Source organism: Aythya marila (genome assembly GCF_965140915.1).
Source record: "Aythya marila genome assembly, chromosome: 1".
NCBI classification, from domain to species: Eukaryota; Metazoa; Chordata; class Aves; order Anseriformes; family Anatidae; genus Aythya; species Aythya marila.
Window position 1 is genome coordinate 136,510,585 of NC_139042.1, and position 13,332 is coordinate 136,523,916.

A 13,332-nucleotide genomic window follows, 5' to 3' on the forward strand; every position below is an offset into this window, starting at 1 on the left:
GCATTTTGCTGCAGCTGTTCTCAAGAAGACAAGAATGATGGACTGTCAGTTTCTTTGTGCGCATACAGAAATAAAACTATATAGCAAACCAAATAGCTAGTATCTGTGTTTTTTCTTGAAAAAATTTGCAGTGAAAATAGTAGAGGCAGTTGTAATTATAAATAGGGTATCAAGCTCTTCTAGGTTCATATGTTTAAAAATAAAAATAAAAAAAGAACAGACAAAGATGCATCAAATCACTGAATCTATTCTGTCTGGAAGAAACAGATGTAGAAATCATTAAATATAAAACTAATATGGCAATTATAATGCTGCAGTAATAGCCAGAGAGAGATGACTGGATTCTTACTCTTGATGATCCATGTGGAATTCAATTCCTCCCAAGGACTTTTAGACTTATAAGTAGCAAAGCACCTTTGAGCAAAAGGGAAGGATCATCATATTTAATACAATCCTTGTGCATTGTGCTTTTTTATTTTTAAATAACAAAATAACACAGGAATAAAACAGTCTAGATTTAATTTCAAATCAGGAGTGGTCTCGTGTAGCTATGCAATCACCAACCAAACAAAACAAACAAACAAACAAACAAACAAAAAACTCTTCTCTGAAATGATCTTTGTCATTACTCCAAGTTGGCTCCTAGTGACATGCTGGAGTCTAGAGACCAAACCCACCCCATACCTGGTTACAGCAACAGCAGCTAATTGTGCACACCAGCAAGACAAATGCCATGTAATTGAAAACAAATGTTGGAGGCCTCAGAGAACCTGCAGTAAATTATGAATCTGAATCAGCAAGCCTTGTTACTCCTACAGGTGCTTTACCTGTTGTGTTTTTTTCAGTCATGGGAAGAGATAGATTTTATTACCATCATAAAATTAATTCAAGGAAACAAACAATGGGGAGGTGAGGATCATGTCTCTTGCCTGTCTTATTGGTTCTCATTTTCTGGAGTCATGTAAAGCTGAAGGGTGATTCAAACATCAGATGAGGGAGAGAAAAACACCCACGTGGTAAGAGAAGCCAAGTGTCATGAAGCAGCAGAAAAAAATGTCTGCCTCTTTCCCACCCAATCCCATTCCCCACGCTAATAGACAGTCCTGTGTTTCCTACAGAGACCTGAAAAACAGCAAGAGCAACTCATTCCATGCTGTCCACCAAAAAACTTTCCCTCAGATGCTGGCTTTGGGACCAACCTATACTTCTGTTTAACCTCAGGCTTCTGAGCATTTCTCTTTTACAAAGACAGAAGGATGTCAATGGAGGAAACAATTAGTATCCCTTCCCATAATTCAAAATTTTAAGGAATAGACTTTCCTATTTCACCTTCACTTGTATGCACCAACCTATCTTGCCATCCTGCATCTTTGGAAATGAAAATAAATAAATAAATAATAAGATAAAAATAAATAAATAATGAATGAATGAATGAATAAATAAATAAATGAAATAAAATACCAGTCCCTGACAGGAGCCTTCACAGTCCCATCATTAGCACAGTAACCCAGTCATGGCTTACATGCATCACTCCTGTTTTTTATTTATTTACTCAAGCTTAGCTTCAGCTTTTTGGTCCTGCTGTTCAAGACACCCCAGGATGCAAAGTTGTGTGAGGGCCTGCACAGAAGTACTGCTGGGCTTTCCACCTGGACAGGAAACCACTCAACAGCCCCTTGCATGTGCACTGGTCTCCCCATGCACCTCACCATAGTCCTGGCATAAATCGTCCTTCCTGAACACTGCTGCGGGAAGAACTTCCAGGGCTATGTCAAGGTTTGCTCACCCACACCAGGTGGGACAGGTGGACCTTGTCCCTCATCCAGCACATGGCTGCTGAGGAGCACCTCTGGACTGGTTGTTCTCAGCCCTCGGGGCTGGATGTGCTGCTACCTTCCGCACAACCAAAACCAAGGGGGACAAGGTAAGGGGCTGAGGGGTTTTGGAGAGGTGGGCATCACAGAGAGAGAATGTGGCGAGGACATAAGGGCATTGCACTGCAAGGAGTGGAGGGAGGAGCACATTTAAGAAAAAAAATGTCCTTCATTATTAGTGCTGCTTATGGAACAAGATTTTATTAGAACCATCTGAAAGTGTTTTTCTTCCATAAAGTAATTCATCCCTAACAGCTGTGCTTCAGAGCAATGCCGCCACCACCACGTTTGGTGATCAGCACAGCAATACTTCAGCCACAGAACTTCTTGAAACACTCACATGATGGAAAGAAGAAAGGGGAGTCGAGGGAGGAACCACTCTGTTTCCAGCAAACAGAGACTGCCTGGAAAGTGTAGTGTTAGGAAAAATATACTTTTTTTTTTTTTTTTTCTAAGCATCTATTGCCTCATGAGCAATTTTAATAAAAAATTAATTTACATACTCTCCTCCTGTCCACAGTAGAGGTCATTTTCTGCTCTTTTCTTCCTTGGCTTTTCAAAGCAGGGTGTATTTGCATAAAATCTGTATCTTTATCTCAAGGGTTCACCTGCTGCTTGCTTCTCACCTGAAGCCAAATAAGCGTGTTAGCAACACTGTGCTCATTTCCACAGCAGCCAATTGTGATTTCACAGCAAGGACAATGGCTGCCTCAGTTAAGGAATGAGCCACAGAAGCGTATTAAATGCTATAGGAGGCAAATATCTGGTTTTCATTACGTACTACACGTAATAGGAACCAGGGGAGGTGAAACACAGGAAGCAGGCAGTATATAAGCACAGCTCACATGAGATTTTTATAACACTTTCCACGAGCGTCAACAAGTCTGAGTAAGAGTCAGCATCAGGGCCATGGGGAGGTAATGCCCCTGCCAAGGCAAGGTGTTGGAGCTGGTTCTTGACGCCTTGCCTGTATTCCCATCCTGATCACATCACCTGTTGCCCTCCTGCTACTCCCTGCCCCTGAAAGCTGATAGCACTTGCTAGCAGAGTAGTGTCTTGACCATTTAATGGCAAAAAATTGCAGTCATGACAGTACACAAGAGGGATTATCCCCATCAGGAAGCTCTTTCAGTCACACATCAGAAGAGGAAGGCAAGTGGTCCAGAACAGCGGTGTTTTCTACCTCATCAAATCATGATGTTGATTTCATAGAAACAGAATGGTTTGGGTTGGAAGAAACCATCCATTTCAAACCCCCCTGCTACAGGCAGGGACACCTTCCACTAGACCAGTTTGACCAAAGCCCCATCTAACCTGTTCTTAAACAAAGGGTAGTCAGGCACCAGAGTGGGTTGCCCAGGGAAGTGCCCAGGGATGGAGTCACCATCCCTGGGGGTGTTCAAGGGAATCACAGAATCATCTAGGTTGGAAGAGACCTCCAAGATCACCTAGTCCAACCTCTGACCTAACGCTAACCAGTCCTCCATTAAACCATATCACTAAGCTCTACATCTAAATGCCCTTTAAAGACCTTCAGGGATGGTGACTCCACCACTTCCCTGGGCAGCCTGTTCCAATGCCTAACAACCCTTTTGGTAAAGAAGGTCTTCCTAATATCAAACCTAAACCTCCCCTGGTGCAACTTTAGCCCATTCCCCCTTGTTCTGTCACCAGGCACATGGAAGAATAGGGTGCCCAGCTTTGGCTCTTGCTACAGTTTTCCCCTCTTTTTATTATACTGTTTTAATTTAAGTTTCTTGATCTAGTCACAAGCTGTGTAATAAAAATACTCTTCTCCTAAGGTCCTCGTCCCAGGTTGCCATATGGTTCAAAATAAAATAATTACATACAATGGGAAGACATTCTGAACTGGAGCAATGGTTTTTTTTTAGTATTATTATTATGCCAAGATTTTTATTATTGTTATGCCAAGAACTGGCATAACCCCTGCCCAGCCTCATCTCATTCATACCTTGTCAGTTATTATTCTGTTTTCTGCTGTTACATTAGGCAGAGAGCAGCTATGTAAAATACACTTAGCTCAAAGAGCAGATGGATTTTTTGCATGATAAATCTAGAAGACAGGAGTTATTTAATTGGCTTCTTCAAGTAGTTTCTTCTTTGTTTTTAAAGGAAAGAAACCTGAGGAAAAATCTGGAAGGTGAATGGAAGCTGAGTACAAATGCAAGGGAATGCTCTTGGCTGCTTTAGCATGACACTTCTGTCCCACTCTCACCCCATACCTAGATGTGGAGGACACAAATCTGGGGTGTTTCTGTTTCCCTATTTGTCCTCTACTCCCTGCTATTGTATAGGAGGTTCAAGTGGTGTGGTGGGAATGGTCTCTGTTAAATCGACTCTGACCCCACAGGTCTCTGACCCCTTAAGGATTATTTAATTCCTATCACAGACAGGGTCAAGAAAACACAGGACTCCCTTCTTTTCTGCCAGACTCCTCCGGCTCTTTGCCCTAAACTGTTCAATCTGTTCCTTCCTCTACCCTTCCCACTTATTCCCCTTGAAGTTCCTACCATGCCACTGAGTTGTGCCATTCTTATGGCAGTGCTGAAGGGCCGAGTCTTCTCACTGTCAGAAAGCCACATTATCCTCCTTTCTTACTGCCACACGCTCCCAATTCCCTTCCTGCCATGTGACCTGCATCCTTTATTCATCTTTTCCATATTTCTAAGGGTTCTCCTAACCCTCCTTCACACACATCCTTGGAAAAGAACAAGGGAAGGAACCTCTGAAGCACAGCATTTTACAAGGGCTCTTTCTCTGCAAGGGGAACTGGCCCAGAAAAGCAGGAGCAGCTGATAAAGCTCAAGAGCTGCAGGTAAAGGCTCCTGAGCTTTCCTTCTGGGCAAGCCAGGATGTTTTCCCATGATCTCCTGGCACACCAGGGACCATCTGAGCTTCTATACCCCTTTATTCAGCAGACCACCAGCAGGCATCATCAGTTATTTGGAAAATGTTGCTTTGAGCGATGCAGGGGAGCTTGGTGGTAGGTCAGCCATTCCTCTCTAGCCATGTGTTCTGCAGGTGAAGATGGCAATCAGCTTCTTGTTGAGGAGACAGAGCTAAGGTTTTCTGGCAAGACTGGCAAACAGAGAACACTTTCCATGTGAAATCTTTCCATTGCCTCAGACCCAAATGATATTCTTCACGCATCCTCAGACAACCAACTTGTGTAGTTTCTGCAGAGCATTACCTTTCAATTCATAATAAAGGTATCCAGCTGCTGAAACAAAGATCACAGCCATGCCTGCCACACCAAGCTACACAACCCAAGACATCATTTTCCTGCTAAGCAGTTTCTTTACACAACTGAGGGTGCAAACAGGAGAGGGCTGGCAGCTGCAATCTTTCCTGTACACAGGGATGCAGGAACAGCTGCTGCATGATTTCTTATAAACCATAATTTGACAGCAGATTTGATTCAAGACAAAACTTTCCCTTGTCAGGTACCTGCTTTTCAGTAGGCAGTTCTACCAAATGTGCACTGATTGCCTGTAAACGTTTCTCACGTTTCTATAGCTAGCTATAATATTTCCTTGGTGAAAACAGGTTCAACATGCTCAATAGTTCCCCTCCAGGAACAAGCATGTGATTTTGCATTCTCAGCTTCTTCTTGGGGAAGTGCTGCCAATAGTGGTGGATCCAAAAAGAAATCTCATCTTTTATGCTCTTAAAGCAACATTCTCCACCCCCCCTTCCCTACCAAAAACAAAGCTGCACTGTTTTGTCCTTCCTCTAATACAAAATAAATGGCAGGATTCCAGCACTTGCAGTCGCCTCTGCTAGTAAGTACATGTGCAAGGGAAGACAATTCATGCAAAGGAAATCAATTATTTTCAGACTTCCAAGTGTCTTTTTTAAGACATGCAGGGAATATTTTTTAAACGATGAAAAATACTTCAGCGTCCCTTACTGTGGCTTGCTGCCTACTAAAAACAATTATAGCAGCTCTGCTGTCTCTGTAGGCCTTTGTAACTGGCATGGAGGAGACAGGGTAGAGCTGCAGCTGGAACACCATTTGCTTTCATTTCCTGATCTGTACTTTCCCGCTATAAAATATTGTTTTTTCAACATTAAACTTAAGTGGCTCAATGATAGGGCTGACGATGCTTTTTCTGGTGTCTGTCCGTAGTGTCTCTCTGCTATATGATTTGGAGAACTACATCTGAGGTGCACTCTGATGTTTAACAGCTGTATTTGGCAGACTAAGATTCAGAGAGTCCAAAGCAATATGAATGCTATACAGACTTCTACATTTTTACAACAGCATTGACTCTGTAGAAAGGTAGCCACTGCTGTTTAAATGAAAAACGAGTTGTTGAGCCTTCTGTAGCTCTACAGCAATTCACAACTGGTATTTTGAGAGAGTAACAGCTCATTATCCAAGGTAGGATGAATACAGTATCTTGAAATAAAATAAGCATGGCACATGAGTAGCACTTTTTTTTTTTTTTTTCACTGTTTTGAGAGACTGATAAATGTAGGCCCTGTTTTACTTAGATAGGCAGTGATATAGAGTTTGTCTATGGCTCCAGGTAAAACCAAAGTTGTATCATATGAATCTTCATACAGCTAGATCCACAGTAATACAAACCCATACTGTGTTCTCAGCTAGTGGATGCAAGTGGAGTGGGAATTCCTGTGCCGAGTTCTAAAGCTGAAGCTGCTTCCTATGCAATTACATGTAACAGTGATAGTACTGATTTAGGTGTGTGTTTAGTTTTACGTATGAAAGTTAACACTGAAAAAATATTTCCCTGCAAATATTTAAATATAGCTTTAAAGATCAACAGTCTCAAAATAACCATCTGATTATTACAACTCTGGTGTGATAAGGACTTCCTTGGTAAAATTCTCTGGTTTGTATCATCCAATAAACCAATATAACTGATCAATAATGAAGAGTTTTAGCTTTAAAAATTGATTCAGTTGCCATACAGAATCATGGCAATCAACAGAACTGCTTGAAGTCAAGTATGTATTTCATGTAAAAACATCTGTGTTTGCAGTTTGTCTGCAGCATCAGAAAGTTGAGCACATTCTGGCTTTTACAGAGAGCGGACACTCATGGACGTTTACCTTTAATTACCTCTCCTCCAGACACTGCAGTAAAATGAGAAGCACCCCTCTTTTTTCACTCTTAGTTTTATTATAAAAATCAACATTTCATTTGTTACAACTCAGTTTATAGTAATAATTGGAAAGGATTTTTGTACAAGGTTTATATACACCTTACAAGTAAAGCACTTTATTTTACAAAAAAAAAAAAAAAAAAAAAAAAAAAAAAAAAAAGTTAGTGAATGACTGAATAGGACTGACCAAATGTTGGTCATTATAATATAAATACATCCTTGCAAAGCACCATCGTACCGAAGTTGATGAACAAGAGACACCAGCTGGCTTTAAGACAATGACAAACAGTGATTAAAGCTTACAAAAAAAGAACAAACAAAACAAAAACAAGATTAAAAATCTGAAAGCAGCACCAGATCCTTCACTTGCAAACAAGGCTAGTTCAGCTTAAGCCTAGTGGTATCCTCTTTACAAAAAGACACTTTCATTTTCCCTGGCTGACTCTTAACTGCCTGGCTTAAGGCTACAGCCATTTTAATCAGGACTTCAAAGCTGCTCCTTGTTCACTGAAAAGAGGGGAACAACACTGCTCTCCAATAGTTTCATCATAACAATCACGCATGCTATATTAAGACAATCTCTGGCCTGAATCTAATACAGACAGCTTACTTTACTCTGCATAGTTTTGGAGTGGATCACCCAGTCCCTGTAAACACTAGGATAGCATCAACCATTGATCTGCCTTTTTAAAAAATGAAAGGAAAGAAAACTGCTCATTTGGATCACTACAGTATTTTATTTTACTTCTTTTAGAAAGAAATGGAATGTTTTGTATGAATTTTAAAGCTGTTAGGTCATTCCTAACTTATTTTTGAGGTGTATTTGTCACCTGCCAATTAACTTCCAACAATAACCCCATCACAATGCAATTTTAAAAGCATGGCTAGGAAATCAATTTCTGAATAACATTCAAATTATTTTTTGCACCCAATGAGCCAACTTTTGTTGGATAAATAATGATCTGCTACATGTACACATTCAAGAGCAGATTCTGTCCACAGCAATGCTGTGTGACAAGAATGTTCAAGACAAATGTGTCAGGAAAAGAGTGATTGATAGTGTTTTAGAGATATCTTGAAGTCATTTGGTTCAGCAGCACGTGTGACCAGGGAGCTCTATAGTTCGAGTCATTCCCTCTAGAATGGTGGAAATCAATTTCAAGGAGATTACCCAAGCAGTAAAGAATGGAAATAATACATTGGCCTTTCCTTTATCTTAAGACAGGTGTAACTGTTTCAAAGTAAAATGAATGAATCTATGTTTAAGATTCATCAATCAAACCATTACTAGAGAATCAGGCATAAATAGAGAAGCAATGCACAAACCAAAGATCAGAACTCTGCCAAAGCCCATTAATGCAATAAATAGGGATTTTCTGAATGCTCCTTCACTTGCAGTGGATTGTAGCACCTGCCAGTTTGGGTGCATTTTTCTTCATAATTACTACAACAGACTGATTTTTATGTATTTACAGAAAGCATAAAAGTTTTACTTATCTGCAGAATGGACTCCAAAATAATAGAGCAGTATAAAAAATGTGCTTTCTCTCCTATCCAGCATGACAGAGCATTAATTATTTAGGTTTAAAGTAGCAAGTAGTCTGCTCTACAAACTAGACAAAAGAAGTCCAGCTTGCCTGAGACAGTATGACAGCGTTAGCACTTTGAAAGGCAGCAAGGCCAAGTCTGCCAATGTGGGTGTGTGAATGTGCATGCATGCATGCACAAGAAAATTATTAACTTTGGGTAAATTCACATTACCAAAGATATGGGTACCTGCATACATATACTTGTACATAAATACATGCACATGGGAGAAATGTTATTGCGGTACTCTGGAATTTACAATACTGAAAGTTACAACTCACAGCAAAATGAATCCTTTGATATAAAGTGGCTCATTTGCATGTTTTACATTACTGTAAATATTCCATTTAATGCATGCATAGATTGCATGAATTTGTATTCATGAAAACCATTCGTTATTTCAAATGCAAATGTTATATGTATGCATGTTCCATTTGCCCTAAGTTTTTTTTCCATAAATATCCTAGTATCCAAAAGCTGTGGAAAAACAATGAATGTTCCATAGGGAGGTCTGAAATGCAGGCGGTATGATATGGTAGGTACAATTTTAAAAGGCAATTGAGTATCATGTTGCCATTTAAACATGAAAAGCTCCTGCTGAACATTCACAGACTAATTTTCAATGAATTTACTGTGTTTTTTTTAAAAAACAAAAACAAAACAAAACAAAAAAACACTAGAAAGGACTGTCCCTTTCCTGATTGAGTATGTAGCTATTTCCATGCCCAGGCATTCAGCTATGAACACCTTCTAGCTGTCTAGAGGAAAAAAACTGCACATTTAATAGAGTTATGTTAAATACCCCTGATTTATATATGTCTGATGCTGCAAGATAAGGACAATTATGCATTGCTTGAAGTCTACGAACAGTTTCATTGAGATCAATGTGACCACTTCAATGTTAATGCTACACATCCGCTTCAGCTGTCTCCTGAATTGATGTGTGTTACCTACAGTCCTAAAATGTGTGTTTTACCTACAGCTCAGTCAATTTAAGAAGCAGCAGAAAGCACAATCCTGACTGAGGGAAGAATAGAGTATCAATCATGACTGGTTCAGCAGCAGAGAGGAACTGAGAGAATTGTTCAGTCTCAATGTTCAAGCAGTATATGGTTCATCCACTGAGATTGTGTCAGGTGCACATATTAGTTTTTGCATCAGTGTTTTTACAATTTGGATACTTGCTTAAGAGGAACTTCACAGAACAAGAATTTGTTCTGAATTTTACTCTAGATTTACTGGGAAAGTACAGGTACATGCAAAGGCAGATCACAGCTTTCCACTAAATAAATTCTTTGGTAATTCCAGACAAAGAACAGCCTGTTCCTTATGCTGGTCATCTTCAATGGAAAAAAAAAAAAAATTAGTCTGTCCACCTTCCCACTTTTCACATGAAACTTCCAGAGGCAGATCACTCAAAATATCTGATGCACAAAGTGAGATGTACTTGTCTAAAAGACTTGATCAAACTCTACACTAAACTACACAATTATGAAAAGGAACATTCAGTGAAACAGTGCAATTGCCCCAGAAAGAAGATACCACTCCTTAAGCTTAACCACCTCGAGAGTTTTTCAAACAGAAATTGGCACACTGAAAAAGTATTTTGCAAGAAGAGACCATTGCCATCGCAGTACAAGCACTTGGACTGAGATATAACAATGCAATATTCTTCTGAGTTCATTAGTGCAAGTTTCCACATGTGAACCCCACACGGAATGCTGCACATGAAAAAATGTAAACAACAGAGAAGTTTCTATTCTCATCGGCATGCCAGCCTCAACTTCCCCCACCCCAACACACCCACCCTCCCCCCCTTCATATAAACGGTTTCGAGTTCCCTTATAGTTCACAAGACCCTCAATATCCATCCTGCTGGAGAACACGAACAAGCTTCTTCATCAACAAGGAAGAGCCAGAAGAACAGCTACCACAATTCCTAGATACCTAGAATGAAGCTGGGCAAATTTTCAGAGTACCAGATCCAGAAATCAACTGTAGTAGCCTGTAGTCCATCCAGGCTTTTTAAAGTTTTCTCAGTTATCTTTGACTATGAGAAGGACTCTTTATTATAGCTGGGATTTCAAATGCCATGGTTTTCCTTGGAGCTGAAACAAGACAAGGCTCCAGTACGCAAGATCGGCAGCACTAGCAAGAATTACTTGTCACTAATTCTGTCAACAGTATGAATTAAAGCCCATGCCACATTTTCAGATTATTTCACTTAGTTGAAACTGGATGGGAAACAAACAGAGAACAATGAAAGCCAAATGGCACCTCTGCACTGTTATTTCATCTATACTATGCCCAAAGGCTAAGAATGCAAAAGCCTTTGTAATGAGAGAGAAGATTCAGAGGTCCAACCGTTGAAGGCATTGAGCACCTTCAATGTGGATTTAATATCAACAGAAGGTGCGAATGCATAATGCCATCTAGAATCAGGTGTACTGTGAGCTCTGTTACAGTCAAAGCAAATTGAGAACACTGCACTGGAGTCAAAGAGGAGTTAATAGCATCCTAGGTTGTCTCTCAACCTACAGAAATAATGTTTTCAGTTGATTATATACTCTCCCTTTCAAAATCACCACTGTGAGACTAAAGGGAGAAGGGGCTAAATAAGATAATATACAAAAATAGAGATGTGAATATAAAATGGTTTGGTTAAGAATATCTTAAATTTGACATTCACAGTGGTTAATACTAAAGTATTAAACTCACACCACGCAAAAGAGGAGGTATGTCAAAATCATACTGAGAAAACTGGCTTTACCTAACAGAAATCATGAGCAGTTAATACAGCAAGGGAACACCTTCCAATGATCAAAACATCTATTTCTTATGGACAGTTGCTCCACTGAAAGTTAAATGCTTCCTTACTAGGAAAAAAAATAATATATATATTTATATATATATATATATATATATATGATTTGGATACTGTGGTATCAATACACACTGAAAGTACTGCAAGGATATATTATTCATTTACAGGAAAACTAACAATCCATGGTTAAATTTATAGTTTATAAATATGCTGTCTATATTATATGTGGTATAAAAATATTTGACATTTTGTGGGCACTAGGTCAAAATAAGTTTTTCTTTTTAAGGGACTAAAAGTCATTCAGGTATATGCATATTACCCTTGTCAATTACGTGAAAATAACACTTACCCGGTACAAAACAGAATCCTACTGTGTTGGCAAAATGAATGAAGTAATGTATAGCATGACACTCACTGCATGACAAGGCTAATTAGGAGGGGAAAAAAAGAATTTACAGCAGCCCAGTTCTAGCAGTATTTCAAATTAGGATTATATGATTTAAGTGATATGGGAAGGAAGAAAGGATGCAGAAGAGATGAGAAAAGCTAAACAGTGTTAAGAAAGCAAACTTTAAAATATACCCAACAAAAATCATTGAAATTCTAGAAGCAAGGAGAGAGCTCTAAATGCTCTAGTTTGGTAAATGCATTAAAGAAAAACAGAGGTGTCTTCTTTTTAAAAAAAAAAAAAAAAAGTGATTATTTTTCTGGATTCACTGCTACGATTGCTGTATTCCTGTAGAAAACAAAGCCCTTTATGTAAGGTTAATATCTGTCCTGACTGCGTTTTCAAGTTTAACTTTAGTTGTTGGCCCTCTGTAGTTAATATAGAGGTTATTTGGCTACTTCCAAGTATCTATGGTATGCTGCTCTGAGACGGACTTCTTTATTATTAATTATTTCAAACATTTTTGGTATTGACAAACCCCACAACATCTCACCTCACTGGACAAGTGACACATCCTGGTTCTTCCATTTCCTTATGTGCTCAGTCACTTCACTGGATTAAGGCATGTTTTTGAGTTCTGTTTGCAAAAATAAAAACTTTTTGTACAAATGTTTGGGTTCTTTTATACAAAAATTTTTCTTCTTATGGCACAAGCAGCAGTTGCTGTTTAAGAAAATATATAAATATCCTTTTTTTTTTCTCTCTCTCTTCTGTACAAATATCTCCAGTATTCCTCCACCCCACTTAATAACATTTAACTGTACACTGTCCTACCTCATCCCTCGCCAAGAGCTCCCTCCCCCCTCCCCAGTGGAACATTTTGTATTTACACATTCACGGCAGAGGCAGATAATGGAGGGGGGGGCTGCCCCTCATGAGGAGTCTGTGCAGGGGGATGGCGGTGGCGGGTAGAGATGGTGTGAGTAGCTCCGCTCCGTGTACGGGGAGGGTGGGCAGCTCTCATAGTTCTCCTCCGCCGAAAGGTACTGGCTGCGCGGAGTTGGAGGTGGTGGGACGGGCTCCGAATCATAGTTCAAGTCACTGGTGTAGCCCTTGGCCGTCGCTGCTGTCACCCTTCGGCTGGGGGCATAGTCACTGTCGCAGACATCCGTGCTGCAGGGGGTCGTGGGAGGTGCAAAATGCCGGTAGCTGTAAGGCCTGTAGCTGCAGCGGGTGGGGAGATAGATGGGAACAGTGTTGACATGGAGAAGGGCCATGCATTTCAGGCAACACAGCCGTGAAAAAGTGAGTGGCAGGTAAGTCAGGGTGGGAAAAGGCAAGGGGCCAACCTCTGCAGCAGATGCACAGCATCACCTTTCTCTCTGACACAGCGAACTTGCTAACTACTCATGTGGCCAAAGTCAGCCTTTGCACAGTACCAGTCAAATTAGAGTAACCAGTGAAAAGGATACTAACTATTCATTACCTACAAACAACAGGCTCCCTAAA

At 40.0% G+C, this 13,332-nt stretch overlaps 1 protein-coding gene across 3 annotated transcripts in view; it reads right to left on the minus strand.

Annotated features, from left to right (window-relative positions):
- Positions 1-10,446: 10,446 nt before the first annotated feature.
- The window catches only part of LRP6 (LDL receptor related protein 6), a 126,698-nt gene continuing 123,812 nt past the window's right edge, over positions 10,447-13,332 (minus strand). For 2 of the 3 annotated variants that reach the window (XM_082767653.1, XM_082767652.1), the window contains exon 22: positions 10,447-13,047. In XM_082767653.1, coding sequence (XP_082623779.1) covers positions 12,756-13,047 — 292 coding nt within the window. In that variant the 3' untranslated portion in view covers positions 10,447-12,755. The remainder of the gene's footprint in view (positions 13,048-13,332) is intronic. The other variant, XM_082767651.1, reaches the window with a different exon arrangement.